The sequence below is a fragment of the Scyliorhinus torazame genome, chromosome 29 (assembly GCF_047496885.1).
Source record: "Scyliorhinus torazame isolate Kashiwa2021f chromosome 29, sScyTor2.1, whole genome shotgun sequence".
Classification (NCBI taxonomy): domain Eukaryota; kingdom Metazoa; phylum Chordata; class Chondrichthyes; order Carcharhiniformes; family Scyliorhinidae; genus Scyliorhinus; species Scyliorhinus torazame.
Window position 1 is genome coordinate 27,290,782 of NC_092735.1, and position 18,322 is coordinate 27,309,103.

The following is an 18,322-nucleotide window of genomic DNA, read 5'->3' on the forward strand; positions in this document are numbered from 1 at the left end:
CAAGCACCGACAACCAGCAATGCGATAAATGACCGGATGTTTATTTTTCGATGTTAGTTGAGGGATAGATGTTAGCCAGTGCATCGATAAGACCTCTACTGCTCTTCTTTAGAATAAGGGCCCCCAGAGATTTTATGTACATCTGAGAAGGTACACAGGTCCTCAGATTAACATCTCATCCAAAAGATGATGGGCTGGATTCTCCGATTTTGCGGCTATGTCTGGAGGAAGCGTCTGGTCCTATGACCAAAAGGTCGGTGCCGCCCCACACCGATGCTCCACCCGGTGGGGGACTAGCAGCCGCGCCACGTAAAGCCCCCGGCTTTACCTGCAGATGCGGATAGAGAATCGCCGAGGCAGTGCGAGGCATGCGCACGGCAGCGCGAGGACCCGGCCTGCCAGATAGTACCCCCTGTAACCACTCTCGCCACACCCCACCAGTACCCTCCATCCCCTGCCGAAGCCCCCCCGCTAGCGGAACGACCCCCAGCCCCCCCCCCCCCCCCACCGACTGTGTCGGCGCTGGACACAGTCCACAGCCGCCACGCCAGCACAAAAGCTGAGAGGACACGTGTCCCACGCCGTCGGGAAGTCGGCCCATTGGGGGACGGAGCATCGGGGGAGGGGCTCAGGTGACGTCCTCAAGTCTTGCGTGCACTTGGACCCCCAACGTGCGGTGACAGAGCCTCGACATTTTCATTCATATTACTTACCCCTTAGCTCAGGATATCATTGTGCCATGTGAATACTGTGGCTACAAGGATGAGAGCAGGACCGAGGCTGGGAATTCTGCAGAGTAATTCACCTGGCTTCCCACAGTCTGCTCATTATCTAAAAGGCACAAGTCAGGAGTGTGATGGAATACTCTCCACTTGCCTGGATGAGCGCAGCTCCAACAACGCTCAAGAAACTCGACACCATCCAGGACAAAGCAGCCCCGCTTGATTGGCACCCCAACCACCATCTTCGACATTCACTCCCTCTACCATCCACAAGAGGCACTGCAGCAATTTGCCAAGATTCCTTCGACAGCCCCTTCCAAACTCGTGACCTCCATCACCCAGAAGGACAAGGGCAGCAAGCACATGGGAACACCATTACCTGCAAGTTCCCCCTCCCCCAAGCCATGCACCATCCTGACTTGGAACCATATTGCTATTCTTTCACTGGCGCTGGTTGAATATCCCTCTAACAGCACTGTGGGTGCCCCTACACCACACGGATAGCAGGGGCCGAAGAAGGCGCCTCGCCACCAATTTCTCTGGGGCAATTGGGGATGGGCAATAGAAGTACTGGCCTGGCCAGTCATACCCATGTCCCGTGAAAGAATTTTAAAAATATATATTTCAGTCCAAGGTTGGGGCCCCTCATCCATACATCAACCTCAATTATCGGTCAAAGAATGGGACAATGTTCTGCTCTCTTAAGTGATGAAAAACAGGGTGATGTGACGGGTGGATGTCCATATAGGAAGTGCAGAAAACTAGTACATAGGTCGGGAAAGTGATCAGAAAGGTTGATGGGATGTCGGCCTTTATCTCTAGTGGGTTGGAATAGAAATGTTGTATAGAACCTTGGTCAGATCCCATCTCGAGTAGCGCACACACTTTAGGAAGGACATAATTGATCTTGAATTCAGCACAATGATGCCAGCCTTAATGGGTTGGATAAGGAGGACAAACTGGGTAAAATGTGTCTTGTAATTCTTTTGACTTAGACAGTCGAGGGGAGGTCCAATCAAGGTCTTTGAAATGATAAAGGAGTTTGGTAGGGTAGATACAAAGGTCAAAGTATTCCGGTCTTTGCTGCTGGTGCGATCTTCCAGTCCCTCCCATGGCAATCAACCCCCCTCCACCCCCCCCCCTTCCCTGGCGGAGGAGGGTGCGGGGCATGCAAACGCCCGTAGACATCGGCGGGACTGGAGGATCCTCCCGCCAGCTAAGGCCGGGCTGCCTCCGCTGCCGGGGGACAGAGGTCGCGGCGGGTACGGAAAATCCCGTCCAAAAAAGAAACAATTTATTTTCTGGTGGGAAATCCAAAATGAGGGACCATAACCTTAAAATCGAACTTAGGCCATTTAGGAGTGAATTCAGGAAGCAATTTGTTTCACACAACGGATAGTGGAAATCTCAAACTTTCTTCCTTCCCCCTCCCCAACCAAATGTTCAGTGCTGGGTGATAAAATGTTTTGAGAATGGAAATGATCGATTTCTGCTCAAGGGGTGTATGGGGCTGTATCCTTGATGGCCTGTCGAGCTGCACAGCCTCATCAAAAGAGGAAAGCCGTGTCCCACAACTCCTCGGTTCTCACTTATGACTCTAAGTAGCTGGTTGTGCATGCCATGCGGCCATAGTCCGGGGCCTCCACTCAGCGGGCCCACCAACTTGGGCTGGGGTTGTGTGGAGGGGCGGGGGGCATCATCCCTTCTCAGTGCTGGGAACCATGGATGAGGCAGGGGGCGCCGACAAGTTAGTCGGACAATGACCCAGAAGGCGGAGACCAGCGAGGCGTGCGCTATGTCCCGGGCCGGCACAGCGATGATGCTTCGGAAGGCAAGTGGCCAGTTACCTGTGAGAAGTTTGGGATCTCAGATGGTAGGAACTCCTCAGTTAGCCCAGGAATGTCATCGACACAGCATGGTGGCAGATGATCTGGTAGGAGTAGCTACAAGCAGGACAGGAATGGAGTTAAGATACAGATAGGCCTTGATATGATTGACTGGCAGAACAGGTCCATAGAGGCTGAATGGCCTCTCCTGTTCCTATTATGATGTATTTTGTAGATTTTACTGTATCGTTTCGAAGCAGAGATTGGAAGGTACATCTTGTGAGGCTCCATTGAGCGGGCCGGGAATTGGGCAGAGACCAAAGCTCATGGTGCGGCAGATTTTCTGATCAATAACTGTGATCGCTGGGAAGCAAATACCGTGACCTCCATGCTCATTAGTCCACTCCACACTGTGAGGCTATGTGACCAGTGGCAGAGCGCGCACAATTCATTATTAGGTGTCGGTTTTGCCGTTTGGAAGTATTCAGGAAACGCAGTGAAACACCGGATATGTATCGTATATTGTGGGTTATTGTGGGCGCGCTTGTTAACCTTCCCCGGCACCTTCCGGGTGTGGTTAAGTCCAAACTTTCCTGAAATATTCCACGGCTGAGGAATGATGTGACCATCAATTCACACGAAACCAGGAGTAGAAGTAAACTGTGGCTTTAATCAACTAGAACAGTGCCTGCCTGCGACTGATCTGTTAGTGGGAGCCGCCTACAGGGCGACTGCTCTTTATACCTCCCTTCAAGGGGTGGAGCCAGGGGCGGAGCCCACACAGGCCCCAACATGCTACATCATAGGTAATACCTTACACTGGTCCGTGGGTGGAGCCCACATGGGCAACAGCGTAATACAGATATGCACATGGTGAATTGTTACAGCAATAGATTCACCACAAGGGATTCAGGAATTTCCTCGTTCACGAGTCACGCCAGTGCGACCACTTCAAGTTATTATTCACAGCTGGGAAAGGGTCCATCGAATGTTGGAGCCTGCGCGTGCGTTTATAGACACCCAGTTTCTTTCCATCCATAGGCCCTCTTGCCAAATTTGTATGTCAGTCTCCCATCCACGCGCTCCAGTATTCCAGTTTTGTAATAGTGCCTAAGGCAGAGGAGTTAAAAACATTACACTTGAACTCAAATTGAATGAGCTAAATTAATTTAGTTAAATCTTAAACACCCTGAAAAGAAAAACAAATGCATTTATATAGCGCCTTTGCCTAACTAGACAAACGTCTCAAAACACCTTCCTGCTAATTAAGTACTTTTTTGAAATGCAGTCATTGTTGCAATGTAGGAAACGCGACTGGGAAATTATGCACAGCAGGATCCCACAAACAACTATGTGACAATGACCAGGTAATCTGTTTTTATGATGTCGATTGAGCCACGTATATTGGCCAAGACATCGGGGAGACCTCCCTTGCTCTTCTTCGAAATAGTGCCATGCGATCTTTTACTCCCTAACTGAGATTCTTCCGTCGAAAGAGACACAGGCAACGGTTAAATGCACCTTGGGTGTTCGGGTAAAAGGAATGGGATTGGTATCCATAGAATCAACCCATGGGGTCTGCACCGACCCTCTGAAATAGCGTCCAACCCACGTCCACTCCCACGCCCAATCCCCGCAACCCCATAACCCCACCTAATCTGCACACTTTTGGACATTCAGGGCAATTAAGGGTAGTGATAATTGAGGGATCTGTATTGGTCTTAGGATTTCCAGTTATAACAATCTTTATTATTGTCACAAGTAGGCTTACATTAACGCTGCAATGAAGTTACTGCGAAAATCCCCTCGTCGCCACATTCTGGCGCCTGTTCGGGTACACAGAGGGAGAATTCAGAATATCCAATTCATCTAACAAGCACGTCTTTCGGGACTTGTGGGAGGAAACTGGAGCACCTGGAGGAAACCCACGCAGACACGGGAAGAACGTGCAGACTCCGCACAGACAGTGACCCAAGCCGGCAATTGAACTTAGGACCCTGCCGCTGTGAAGCAACAGTGCTAACCACTGTGCTATCTTGCCGCCCATATAGACCCTGATTAATATTCAGTTAAAAGTCAATAGAATTGGATACATGGGTGGAAAGGTTGCACAGTGGGTAACACTGCGGCCTTACAGCTCCAGAGACCCGGGTTCGATTCTGGCCTCGGGTGACTGTCTGTGTGGAGTTTGCACGTTCTCCCCGTGTCTGCGTGGGTTTCCTCCGGGTGCTCCGGTTTTCTTCCACAGTCCAAAGAAGTGCGTGTTAGGTGAGGTTACGGGATTAGGGCGGGGGTAGGGTGCTCTTTCAGATGGTCGGTGCAGACGTGATGGGCTGAATGACCTCGTTCTGCACTGTAAGGTTCTGTGGATGGGGAAAGGCTGGGTATTCGCAGTCAGTCAGAAGAAGATGCAGTGATTATTTTTTATTAAATTTAGAGTACCCAACCTTTTTCCAATTAAGGGGCAATTTACCGTGTCCAATCCACCTCCCCTGCACATCTTTGGGTTGTGGGGGCGAAACCCACGCAAACACGGGGAGAATGTGCAAACTCCACACGGACAGTGACCCAGAGCAGGGATCGAACCTGGGACCTCGGTGCCGTGAGGCAGCAGTGCTAACCACTGCGCCACCGTGCTGCCCTGACACGCAGTGATTCTGAATGTCTACCTTAGTGCCCGGCTCAGCTTCTCGTAATTCATGCCTTCATTATTTTTCTTGGTTCCCCACAGCTGGGCAAAGATGTTGGACTTGATCACGCGAAAGATTCCTGCCCTTCTGTCCTCCCATTGCAAGATGTCATGGTTCTCCATGGGATTCAGCAGCAAATCGCGGGCAAACTCCCACAGGTGAACGCCTTGTCCTGTTTGTTTTTGATTTTAGATGCAGAATAAATAATGATTAAATGGCGAGGAAGAGAATTAATCCCCAAAATAAAACCCCACAACTTACTTCAGCAATCCGTAGACTTTTAAAGCCATTGAAGTCTTTCGAAGTGTAGTCACTGTTGAAGTGTCGGAAATGTGGCAGCCAATTTGTACACAGGAAGATCCCACAAACAGCAGCGTGATGGAATACTCTCCACTTGCCCAGCTCCAACAACACTCAAGAAGCTCGACACCGTTCATGACAAGGCTGCCGGCTTGATTGGCACTCCATCCACAACATTTTGCTTCCTCCGCAGTGTGTACCATCTACAAGACAGCCAGCAGCAACGCACCAAATCTCCTTCCAAACCTCCAACCGAGGGGCGAAATGGCATCATCTGCTGCTTTTGTCCTTCTAGATGGTAGTGGTCATGGATTTGGAAGGCGCTGCCTCAGGAACCTTGGTGAGTTACGTCAGTGCATCTTATAGATGGTACTGTGCGCCGGTGGTGGAGGGTTTGAATGTTTGTGGAAGGGGGATCAATCAAGCGGGGCTGCTTTGTCCTGGATGGTGTTGAGCTTCTAGAGTGTTGTTGGAGCTGCACTCATCCAGGCAAATGGAGAGTATTCCATCACACTCCTGACTTGTGCCTTGTAGATGGTGGACAGGCTTTGAGGCGGGGGCAGGAGGTGAGTTACTTGCCGTAGAATTTCTAGCCTTTGACCTGCCCTGGTAGCCACAGTATTAACATGGCTAGTTCAGTTCAGTTTCTGATCAAAGATAAACCCCAGGATATTGTTTGTGGGGGATTCAACAATGGTAATGCCATTGAATGTCAAGGGGCTAGATCCTCGCTTGTAGGAGATGGCCATTGCCTGGCACTACTTGTGTGGCGCGAATGTAACTTGTCATTTGTCAGCCCAAGCCTGGATGTTGTCCAGGTCTTGCTGCATTTGGACATGGACTGCTTCATTATCTGTGGATTTAGGCACAATCAAAGTTGACGGTGTGCAAGAGGTTCGTTCTGATGAAAATTCATCAACCTGAAGCGTCAACTCTTTTCCTCTCCTGTTCTCTGACCTGCTGAGTATTTGCAGCATTTTGTGTTGTTTGTTTACACAGGACTTCCAGGAGCCCCCAGAGGCCTGGAAGGACTGGAGGAGGAGGAGATGACAGAGAAATGGAGAGACGAGGCCATGGAGTAATCTGAAAACAAGGACCGGAATTTTTAAAGGTGACCTGAGTCAGTACAGAACAGGGTTGCTGCTGTCATCCTCCAGGTGGGTGGGTGGGGGGGAACTGGACAAGTACCATGAACTCACTCAGACCTGAATGGGTCATTATTAAATCCACTTACTTCGCTGGTGTTGTTTCGTCCTGTGGTTTGAAGGTTTCTCCTGCAGTTTCACATCTGCGCTGTATTTGATTCTTTTGGGAGACATCACTATCACGTGGATTAAAAAAAAAAGATATAGAGGCATTAATTATCGATGAGTGAGGTCTGATTTATGCCGCAGGCCAGTGACGGGCAAGCTAGGCCGCATGTGGGGCCTTCCTTCATCTCAGTGGGCCGCAAGGTTGAAATCGGGCTTGAGGGGCGGCATGGTGGCGCAGCGGTTAGCACTGCTGCCTCACGTCGCCAAGGGCACGGGTTCGAAACCGGCCCCCGGGTCACCGTCCGTCTGGAGTTTGCACATTCTCCCCGTAAAAAACAAAATAAATACTGACATTGGGGAGGCGGTGGCGTAGTGGTATCGTCACTGGACCAGTAATCCAGAGACCTAGAGTAATGCTCTGGGGACCCAGGTTCAAATCCCACCTCGGCACATGGTGAAATTTGAATTGAATAAAAATCTGGAATTAAAAGTCTATACTGGGAACTTTGGGTGATGTATGGGAGAGGTGTTGCTAACTTTTGGTTGGCTCTTAATTTGGCTCTGTTTAATCACGTTTGCTCAAGAGTCGCCAGGTATCTTTCGACACCGCCACAAGGTTCAGAACCGAATACTGATCACTGACTCGATACACCAGTTAGTAAGTTCAAAAGCAATGTTCATTTATTTACACACAGTCAAATCGACTCATCCATAAACTCTACAAACTAAACTACCACTATTACTAAAGCCTATACTTAGCTTCGGGCGCCCATTCAGTCAGAGGAACAATGGCCGTTGCTCGGTTCTGAGGCTGCTGGGTTGAGCTGTTTACAGGGTAGCAACTAGGAGCGTCTATCTCGTAGCGTGCGTTGACTTGGAACTTACTTGGTCTGCTGTAGCTGCTCGGCTGATCTCTCTCTTCGGTGAGAGCCAAAGCCAAAGGGGGAAGATTCTCCCCTGGGGGATACCTTTATACTGAAAAGGGCTTTGCGCTCTTTTGGATGGGCCTTGAACTTGGCCTCAACTAATTGGGTCTTTCCCAATCATCTGTATCGATTTTTCTCCAATAGAGGGGTGGGTCCCGGATCGCTGGGCGTGTCCTGGTGACTGTCAGTCTGCTTTGTCTTAGCCTCTTCTGGCGCCGGGGAGTCTGTCCTAACATTGTGTATCTAAATGTTTCCCTTTTGTCCCCGCAGATGGCTCATCAGTATGTAGATTGCTTTATAGTTTCTGTCCTGTCTGAGAGTTTAAGGTTCTAATCAACAGACAGAGCTTGCACCTGCTTGTTTCTTAGCATTGTCCAATTTTCCCTGCATTCTTTGCGGGTGTCCATTTTGTAATCGGGACGTGGCCATCCCAGATGGCTATAGAGGTACAGTTTAGAGTGTGGGTGCTGTAAAGTTGTACCTCATAAGGGCAAATTTAGAGTACCCAATTCATTTTTCCAATTAAGGGGCAATTTAGTGTGGCCAATCCACCTACCCTGCACAACTTTGGGTTGTGGGGGCGAAACCCACGCAGACACGGGGAGAATGTGTAAACTCCACACGGACAGTGACCCAGAGCCGGGATTCGAACTTGGGACCTCAATACCGTGGGGCAGCAGTGCTAACCACTGCGCCGCTGTGATGCCTTGGGTACTCTAAATTTATAACAAAACAAGTTGTACCTTATTGGACTGCATGAACATTTCTTCTGCTAGATTTTGTGGATAGGACAATTATCTGAAGAGAAAAATATTTCAGGGCTATGGGGGGCTAGCTGAGTAGCTCTTGCAGAACACTAGCATGGAAAAGAGATGGTAGTTTAGGGGTAATGTCATTGGATTAGTAATCCAGCGACCTAGGCTAATGCTCTGGGGACAAGGGTTCAAATCCCACCACAACAACTGGTAGATTTTAAAATTCAATAAACGGATCTGGAAATGAAAGCTGGTCTCAGCAATGGCAACTATTGTCAGCTCACTAATAGGGAAGGAAATCTGCCATCCTTATCTGGTATGGCCTACATGCGACTCCAGACCCATAGCAATGTGGTTGATACAACCCCACCCATCCCCCACATGGCCACAATCCCTTGTTCAGTTTTGCTCCCACTGAGCGCTGACTCCTGTTCCTCTACTAACACAGTCCGCTATTCTACCTTTGCCACGATTAACACACTTTAGTCCATAATGGCGCCATTAACATTCTACTTTTCTCCCGTCCACGGCATCTTTGTCAACCCCTCCTTAACTCCGACCTGTTACTGACTTTCCAAGTATATAATTCATCACATTTCTATCTCTCCTCAGATCTGTCGAAGGGTAATAATAATAATCTTTACTGGTGTCACAAGTAGGCTTACATTAACACTGCAATGAAGTTACTGTGAAAATCCCCTCGTCGCCACATTCTGGCGCCTGTTCGGGTACACGGAGGGAGAATTCAGAATGTCCAATTCACCCAACAAGCACGTCTTTCAGGTCTTGTGGGAGGAAACTGGAGCACCTGGAGGAAACCCACGCAGACACGGGGAGAACGTGCAGACTCCGCACAGACAGTGACCCAAGCCGGGAATCGAACCCGGGACCCTGGCGCTGTGAAGCAACAGTGCTAACCACTGTGTTACCGTGCTGGGACTTATGCTCTTGAAACATTAACGCTCCTTTTCTCTCCACAGATGCTGCCAGACCTGCTGAGTTAATCCGGCATTTTCTGTTTTTATTTCGAGCAAGACTGTGTTCTAGCGCAATTAGGGATGGACAACAAATGCTGGCCCTGCCCAGCGACGCCCACGTCACATGACAGAACAAAGAAGAGGAAACATAATGGTCTGAAATCCGTGCTGTCGGCAAACATGCTTTGATTCTGGGTCCGAGATTTATTTTTGGCTGTGTAAATCTTCTAATTGGTGTACTTACGGAAATCAATACTGGGCAGAACTGGTTTAACCGGATGGCGCAGTTGCTCAGTATGACTGTGGTAGGTTGTCACGGTTGCCAGCAAACCTGAAAGTGAAGTAGGTAACAATGCAAGCATCACATTACACTGTCAGCACCTTAATACCTGGAGCACAGTACGGCAATTATACAATGATACACAAAATGCTGCGGGGGGGGGGGGGGGGGGCTGAACAAAAAGTAGAAAGTGACGGAAAACGCAGCAGGTCTGGCAGCATCTATGGAGAGTGGAACAGAGCTAAGCTATCGAGCCCAACATGATACCTCAGCAGAAGAGGCGTATCGGACTCGAAACGTTAACTCTGATTCTCTCTACATTGATGCTATCAGACATGCTGAGTTTTCCCCGCACTTCCTTTTGTAAATTCTAGGACATAAGTTTAATAATCTTTATTAGTGTCACAAGTAGGCTTACATTAACACGGCAATGAGGTTACTGTGAAAATCCCCCAGTCGCCACACTCCGGCGCCTGTTCGGGTACACGGAGGGAGAATTCAGAATGTCCAATTCACCTAACAAGCACGTCTTCTGAGACTTGTGGCAAGAAACCGGAGCACCCGGAGGAAACCCGCGCAGACACGGGGAGAACAGGGGTGGGGAGAGGGGAGGGGGTGAGCGGATGGGTTACAGTCCCAAACGTTCTCACAGACAATCAGGCCTTAGCCTTGGCTCAATAGCTTCCCTTGGCTCAGCGATGGGCAACCGGGGCTGGTGAGTGGGCCGCATGAGAGGCCCTCCCTCATCTCAGCGAGCCGCGAGATTGAAATCAGGGTTTGTTCACTAACCGTAACCCCGTGAATAAGATTAAACACATTTAACACACCGCCGAATATTTCATAACGAGTTGGAGAAAATGCTTCATCGTTCACATATTAACAGAACTGTCATCGATGTCAAATGGTAAAAACAAAATCAATATTTACGCTAACTGACTCCCTGCGGAGGATGTGCATGGCTCTCACAGTTAATGTTGTGCGCAATTAGCACACATCTCACCTCATGTACCCTTGCTTTATTATGCGTATTGCTTTAGTAATACTGGTAGGAAAAAAACCACAAGGACGGAAACCAGCGGAATCTGGCAAATCTGCTCGTGGGCAACGGGCAGGAAATTGTTTCATTATAATAATCTTTATTAGTGTCACAAGGAGACTTACATTAACACCGCGATGAAGTGACTGTGAAAAGCCCCTAGTTGCCACACTCCGGCACCTGTTCGGGTACACGGAGGAAGAATTCAGAATGTCCAATTCACCTAACAAGCACGTCTTTTGGGACCTGTGGGAGGAAACCGGAGCATCCGGAGGAAACCCACGCAGACACGGGGAGAACGTGCAGACTCCGCACAGACAGTGACCCAAGCGGGAAATCGAACCTGGGACTCTGGCGCTGTGAAGCAACTGTGCTAACCACTGTGCTACCGTGGCATCCTTGTATCACATTCAGAACTCTGATCGTCTGCATGTGGCCCCTGGGGCCTCAGGTAGCTCTTCAACACTAGGCATTTCCTCCCCTCCCCTCAGGGTCTGTTGTAAACTCATTGATAAGGGACTGTATTGACTATATAGTGTCTCCTGTCAAAGCAAGATGGCCACCAATTCCTGTTCTGTGTCGGTGCATCCACAGCATACCAATGACGGTACACTGCTGTGTCTAGCGCCAGCCTATCAGTACCCTTGTGCGTATGCGGCAATTACGTAGCCGCTTACAAAGGCACACCCTCGCGTAACCAGGGGGCATCAATGGGCTCCATCCCCCACAACCCAAAGATGTGCAGGGCAGGTAGATTGGCCACGCTAAATTGCCCCTTAATTGGGAAAAAAAATAATTGGGTACTCTAAATTTATAACAAAAAAAACTTGAGAAGCCTCAAGGACGGATAAAAGGACCCGGCCGTCATCTTAAACAGAGCTCTGATGATTTGAGCGCCATCCTAGCCACTGCCGACTCTTGTCACTCACAGTGACATCAAGGAGTCACACATTCAAACTGCACATGTACAGATTTGGTGGCAAACTCAGCCATAACCTTTCAGAGTGTGAATACTGTTGCTGTTACAGCAGCTATCACTGTGATTAGTCAACAATTCCATTATCGCCGTATCATGTGACCTCCAGGATTGTGGAAAGCTAACCAGGAGCACCTTGGTCTCTTACCGCTTAGGAGCTCCTGTGTTGCTGTGCTTACCTTCAAAGATGTTGTGTTCTGTGGCAAAATGGGAATGCATCATCTCCAGCGAATCTCTCCCCATTGCAGGATGAAAGGGAGTGGGAATGAATGGAAAGAAGAATTCTGCGTCGCCACCTCCATGGAAAATAGCAGGTCGGTCGGACACCATAGGTTTGGACAGCACGGTCAATGCTGTGGAGAAGACATTGCAGATGCGGTGGGCTATCATTGTTTTACCCTCTACATTCCCTCTCTTTCTCGAGATGCTAGCTTACGTTGGGCAATGATTTCCAAGGGTCATTGATATCTCTCCCAATTGGCCACCCTTCAAGTTTTGGTCTACATCGCTAGGCCAATTCTGGTGCCTCAACTATTTCCAAGGCTAACAGACCAGGAATCTAACATGGGATCTATGGTCAGTATGGTGCCTTTACCACTAGTCCATTCAGGTGCCATAATACAAAGTATTTATAACACATAAACAGGCCATTTGATCTATCCTGGTGTTTATATTTCACACGAGTTTCCTTCTACCTCGCAGGACTTCTCCCCATCAATACACCCTTGTTTATCCAAGTCAGTTGGTGAAGTCTGACACCAGACACTAATACTTTCCTTGATAAAAGATTTATTTATAGAATAATAATAATCTTTTTATTGTCACAAGTAGGCTTACACTAACACTGCAATGAAGTTACTGTGAAAATCCCCTGGTCGCCACATTCCGGCGCCTGTTCGGGTACACAGAGGGAGAATTCAGAATGTCCAATTCACCCAACAAGCATGTCTTTCGGGACTTAGATTACATAGTGTAGCGCACAAAGACTCCGTGAGACGAATAGAGTGAAGTCGATGAGGCTTTATTAAGCGTGTCTGTTCCCCAGCAGCCCGATAGTAAACTGGCCTGCGGGGGAAGGCACCGGCTTCTTATACTTCGCCTTCAGGGCGGAGCTTGAGGTCAACGGCCAACCAGGACCCGGGATCTGTCAGCCAATGACATTATGGCTTCCAGTCCCACATGACCCCCAATACATACTACCACATTCACCCCTTGTCAAAAATGAACCCGGCGGGGTGATGCTTCGTATGGTGGTAAGGGTTTACAGGGCTGGTCCTGGGAGGATAGAACAGTTACATGGTAGTACAGTATTGGACAGTATCGTCCTGTTACAACTATTTACAGAGGGTATAGGAAAAACAAAATGTTCATTGGACAGTCCATCTTTGTTTTACATCGACGCCACGAGTCGGTCGGGCGGTCTGGTCGTCCGTGCCGATCGCCTCGGCCCCGGCGGTGGTGGTGGTGCTTGTACCAGTGTTGTCGCCTCCGGGAGCCGCACGGTTTCAGCTGTCGGTGCAAAGGGGAGGGGGACTGATCCTCCTGGGAAGGGGGCGGTCGCGGGGTGCGGCGGTAGCAGGAAGGGGGGCGGTTGGGTTGATGGTGTCGGGGGGGTGTGCGTGGTGCCGGCAGGCGCCAGATCCCGCAGGGAGACCGTGTCCTGTCGGCCGTCGGGGTACTCCACGTAGGCGTACTGGGGGTTTGCGTGGAGGAGGTGAACCCTTTCGACCAACGGGTCCGCCTTATGTGCCCGCACGTGCTTTCGGAGCAGGATGGGTCCTGGGGCCGCCAGCCAGGTCGGCAGCGACGTTCCAGAGGAGGACCTCCTAGGGAAGACAAGGAGACGCTCGTGGGGCGTTTGATTAGTGCTTGTACATAATAACGACCGGATGGAATGGAGAGCGTCCGGGAGGACCTCCTGCCACCGTGAAACTGGGAGATCCCTGGACCGTAGGGCCAGTAGGACGGCCTTCCAGACTGTGCCGTTCTCCCTTTCTACTTGCCCGTTCCCCCGGGGGTTGTAGCTGGTCGTCCTGCTTGAGGCTATGCCCTTGCTGAGCAGGAACTGGCGCAGCTCGTCACTCATGAAAGAGGACCCCCTGTCGCTGTGGACGTATGCGGGGTAACCGAACAGCGTGAAGATGCTGTTCAGGGCTTTAATGACTGTGGCCGCGGTCATGTCGGAGCAGGGAATGGCAAAAGGGAAGCGGGAGTATTCGTCCACTACATTAAGGAAATACGCGTTGCGGTCGGTTGAGGGGAGGGGCACTTTGAAATCGAGACTGAGGCGTTCAAAGGGGCGGGAAGCCTTAATCAGGTGCGCTCCATCTGGCCTGAAAAAAGTATAAGAAGCCGGTGCCTTCCCCCGCAGGCCAGTTTACTATCGGGCTGCTGGGAAACAGACACGCTTAATAAATTGTAGCGCACAAAGACTCCGTGAGACGAATAGAGTGAAGTCGATGAGGCTTTATTAAGCGTGTCTGTTCCCCAGCAGCCCGATAGTAAACTGGCCTGCGGGGGAAGGCACCGGCTTCTTATACTTCGCCTTCAGGGCGGAGCTTGAGGTCAACGGCCAACCAGGACCCGGGATCTGTCAGCCAATGACATTAGGGCTTCCAGTCCCACATGACCCCCAATACATACTACCACACATAGATTACATAGATCATACATTGCGGAAGGAGGCCATTCGGCCCATCGAGTCTGCACCGACCCACATTAATCCCTCACTTCCACCTTATCCCCGCAACCCAATAACCCCTCCCAACCCTTATGGACACTACGGGTAATTTAGCATGGCCAATCCACCTAACCTGCATGTCTTTGAACTGTGGGAGGAAACCGGAGCACCCGGAGGAAACCCACACGGACACGGGGAGAACGTGCAAACTCCGCACAGACAGTGACCCAGCGGGGAATCGAACCTGGGACCCTGGCGCTGTGAAGCCACAGTGCTAATCACTTGTGCTACCGTGCTGCCCACTTGTGGGAGGAAACGGGAGCACCCGGAGGAAACCCACGCAGACACGGGGAGAACGTGCAGACTCCGCACAGACAGTGACCCAAGCCGGGAATTGAACCTGGCTCCCTAGCGCTGTGAAGCAACAGTGCTAACCACTGTGCTACCCCTTTTGAGTACCGATTTAACGAATTAACCAATTTTTAATAAAGTCAATTAAATCAATTAATAGCAGGTGGAAGGACGCTGTAACAACAACAGAATTTTAAAGGAACCTTACTTAATTCAGTGAAAATGTCACTTTGGGGGCTAATAATGCACTGTTGCCCCCCCAATGCCCACCAGTCATAGAAGGCCTCAAGAATACTACGTGCTCCCTCTCCTGGGATGCCTGGCCACGAACATATCTGTGGAAGAGGGGCAGAGAGTCAGGCTGGTCACTCTCTTGACAGTCCGCTGCCTGGACCCATTAAAAGCCACCTTGGCCATTCCCAGGAGCAGGCTGACAAGGAGGTCCTACTTCCTTCCCACTCCTTCCGCGCTGGGCAGTGTCTCGTTGTACTCTTTTTTTGAGTACCGATTTAACAAATTAACCAATTTACTGATGACCACCTGATATTTATGGACAATTAGTTCTGGTCTAACCTGCAAGTGGAAACATCTTCTTATGTTAGACTTACGATAGACTTATGCTATCAGAGCCTTTCATGATCTTAAAAGGCTGCTTCCCAGTCACCACGTCAATCCGTGGGATAAGTACCCCAGCCTGTTCAGTTTTTCATCTAGGTTAATTTGCTGGGGCAATCGAGTGTCAGGAGGAGGCAGTTATCTGGCGTGTCAGAAAGTAGGGGGCAAACCTTCCAAGCAAAAAATGTTGTGGGTTTTGAATGTAAACTCATGTACAGTACACCGGGAGAAAGATAAAAGCAAATTACTGCGGACGCTGGAATCTGAAACAGAAAATACTTGGCAATCTCAGCAGGTCGGACAGCATCTGTGGGGAGAGAAGGGAGCTGACGTTTCGAGTCTGGATGACTCTTTGTCACGCTGGAAGAAAGGTTTTGGAGGTGAATCACTGACTGAGAGCATTAATTTTGTTCCCGTTTGCTGGTGACACACGTGCACATTTTATTAAAGTCAACCATATTTTGCAAGCCCAAGCTGCAGCAGCCTGTAAATAAAAAAAAAAACACATCTTAACTCACGGCCTGCTACAGACTGGGGTCTGATCGTGTTATTTTCTCTGTCCCAGTGGGCGCTGGGCGATTTGTTCTGAGCTAGGTTTACCTTTCCGTAAGCAAGTGCAAAGCAGGCATTTGCATTTCTGTCTAAGCAATGAATTTCTAACCGATTAACGCCGTCAAGCCTGCCTGATGTGGGGCAGCACAGTGGTTAGCACTGCTGCCTCACGGCACCGAGGTCCCAGGTTCGATCCCGGCTCTGGGTCACTGTCCGTGTGGAGTTTGCACATTCTCCCCGTGTTTGCGTGGGTTTCGCCCCCACAACCCACATATATGCAGGGTAGGTGGATTGGCCACGCTAAATTGCCCCTTAATTGGAAAAAATGAATTGGGTACTCTAAGTTTATAGAAACAAAAGTCTGCCTGATGTGACGGTGATCGGTTTCACAAAGGACAGCGCTGTTATTTTCTCGATCATTCACGCCTGGCTCCCAAAAGCAGACCGGGAAGGGGGGGGGGGGGGGGGGGGCTGCAAGTTCAAACCCCACCATGGCAGCTGACAGAAATATAAATGACTCAGATTATTTGATAAAAATTTGGAATTGAAGGCCAGCCTCGACAACAGTGACCCAAATCCATCACCAATTGTTGGAGAGACCCATCCTTGCTTCACCGATTCCCTTTAGGGGAGGAAATCTGCCATCCTTGCGAGGTCGGGCCTACACATGGCTCTAGGCCCACAGCAAGGTGGCTGATTGCAAAATGGCCGAGCAAGCCACTCTGTTGCGGCGATTCCGGATGAGCAACAAATGCTGATGCTAACACCCCATTAAAAAAAGTCACCTGATTATTTAATTGAAGTTAAAGATTTCATTGACGTTCTCAGAACAAGCCAAAATCATTGACTTCAAGGATTTCTTCAAAGCACCTCAAGAGGTCCTAAATTGCTTCACAATCAGTTAGTACTTTTTAAAGAACAACTAGAAATATTTATCTCCACAGATGCTGCCTGACCTGCTAAGTATTTAAAGCATTTTTGTATTTTTGTTTCATATTTCCAGTATCTGCAGTATCTCGCTTTCACACGAGTACTTTTGAAGTGTATGCACAGTTGGTATTCAGGAGAGTGTGTCAAGCAATTTGGACATAGCAAGCTCTCACACACAGCACTCCACGTTTTATTACCAGATAATCTGTTTTTAAGTGGTGATGGTTGAGGGATAATATATTGACCAGTGTACCAGGGAGAACTCCCCCTCTTCTACTTCGAAATAGTTTATTTATTATTGTCATAAGTAGGCTTACATTAACACTGCAATGAAGTTACTGTGAAAATCCCCTAGTCGCCACACTCCGGCGCCTGTTCGGGTACACTGAGGGAGAATTCAGAATGTCCAATTCACCTAACAAGCACGTCTTTCGGGACTTGTGGGAGGAAACCGGAGCGCCCGGAGGAAAGCCACGCAGACACGGGGAGAACGTGCAGACTCCGCACAGACAGTGACCCAAGTCGGGAATCAAACCCGGGACCCTGGCACCATGAAGCAACAGTGCTAACCACTGTGCTACCGTGCCACCCCCAGTACCTGAGAGTACCTTGCTACCTGAGAGGACAGACAGACTTCGATGGCACCTCAGAGAGTTTAGCACTCCCTCAGTTCTGGAATGTCAGCCACAATCCCATCTGCAAGTGGGGCTGGAACCTACAACCGCCTGACTTAAAGGTGAGAGGGTCACCAACCGGGCCACTAAACATCAGAATCTCTGCGAATGGTTGTTCCACCGCCAGAAACAGTTAAAAGAAATGCCAGTTGGTTTACCTGTTCCGTTGGCTGTGGCGGTGATGTCGTTACAATCATCGAGCGTGCAATGGATGGGGACCGCCGAGGGTTGTTGGGAATACATTTCACCTTCTCGCGTGTCCCAGTCAAGTAAAACGTAGCAGATCCCGTAAGGCCAGGGAAAACAACCGACAGACTTAATATCGCACCGCCAGAGAAAAGCTGCTGGACGACGAGACCCGATCTCCGGGATATCCTTACCACACGGGGAGCCAGGATGGATTGTGAGTGTGTAAGTACTCCCTCGCGATTCCCTGTGGGTGTCAGCTTGAGACGGGGAGAGAAGAAAAATTATGCGTACGCTTCAGGCTTTAGCATTCTTTCGCTGTAAGGCTGAGGTTTTTGTGGACTGGTGCCAACTCACCTGTGCTAAGAACAGGTTTAACATACCTCTCATACTTGCGAGGTAGGTTCTTTACTCAGAGAGTGGTTAGGGTGTGGAATGGACTGCCTGCTGTGGTAGTGGAGTCAGACACTTTTGGAACTTTCAAGCGGTTATTGGATAGGCACATGGAGCACACCAGAATGACAGGGAGTGGGATAGCTTGACCTTGGTTTCGGACAATGCTCGGCACAACATCGAGGGCTGAAGGGCCTGTT

General features: G+C 49.7%; 1 protein-coding gene across 2 annotated transcripts; it reads right to left on the bottom strand.

Annotated features, from left to right (window-relative positions):
• Positions 1 to 522: 522 nt before the first annotated feature.
• On the bottom strand, positions 523 to 18,014 carry LOC140403971 (ETS-related transcription factor Elf-5-like). 2 transcript variants are annotated; one of them, XM_072492271.1, is made up of 6 exons: positions 17,702 to 18,014; positions 11,921 to 12,094; positions 9,694 to 9,780; positions 6,773 to 6,859; positions 5,218 to 5,410; positions 523 to 3,658 (listed from the first exon to the last, which is right to left on the bottom strand). In XM_072492271.1, the coding sequence occupies exons 1-6, from the start codon at positions 17,784 to 17,786 to the stop codon at positions 3,559 to 3,561; spliced, it is 726 nt and encodes a 241-aa protein (XP_072348372.1). In that variant the 5' UTR covers positions 17,787 to 18,014; the 3' UTR covers positions 523 to 3,558. The 2 variants fall into 2 exon arrangements, with proteins under 2 accessions (XP_072348372.1, XP_072348373.1); XM_072492272.1 differs by lacking the exon at positions 11,921 to 12,094.
• Between the last annotated feature and the right edge of the window lie 308 nt (positions 18,015 to 18,322).

Excerpts from the sequence above, each read along its gene's own strand:
- LOC140403971 (XM_072492271.1), bottom strand. The coding sequence starts at position 17,786 with ATGTATTCCCAACAACCCTCGGCGGTCCCCATCCATTGCACGCTCGAT. Across the intron at positions 9,781-11,920 it reads AGAACACAACATCTTTGAAG|GTTTGCTGGCAACCGTGACA; the intron begins GTAAGCACAGCA and ends CTTCACTTTCAG. Across the intron at positions 5,411-6,772 it reads GACGAAACAACACCAGCGAA|GACAAGGCGTTCACCTGTGG; the intron begins GTAAGTGGATTT and ends AAAAACAAACAG.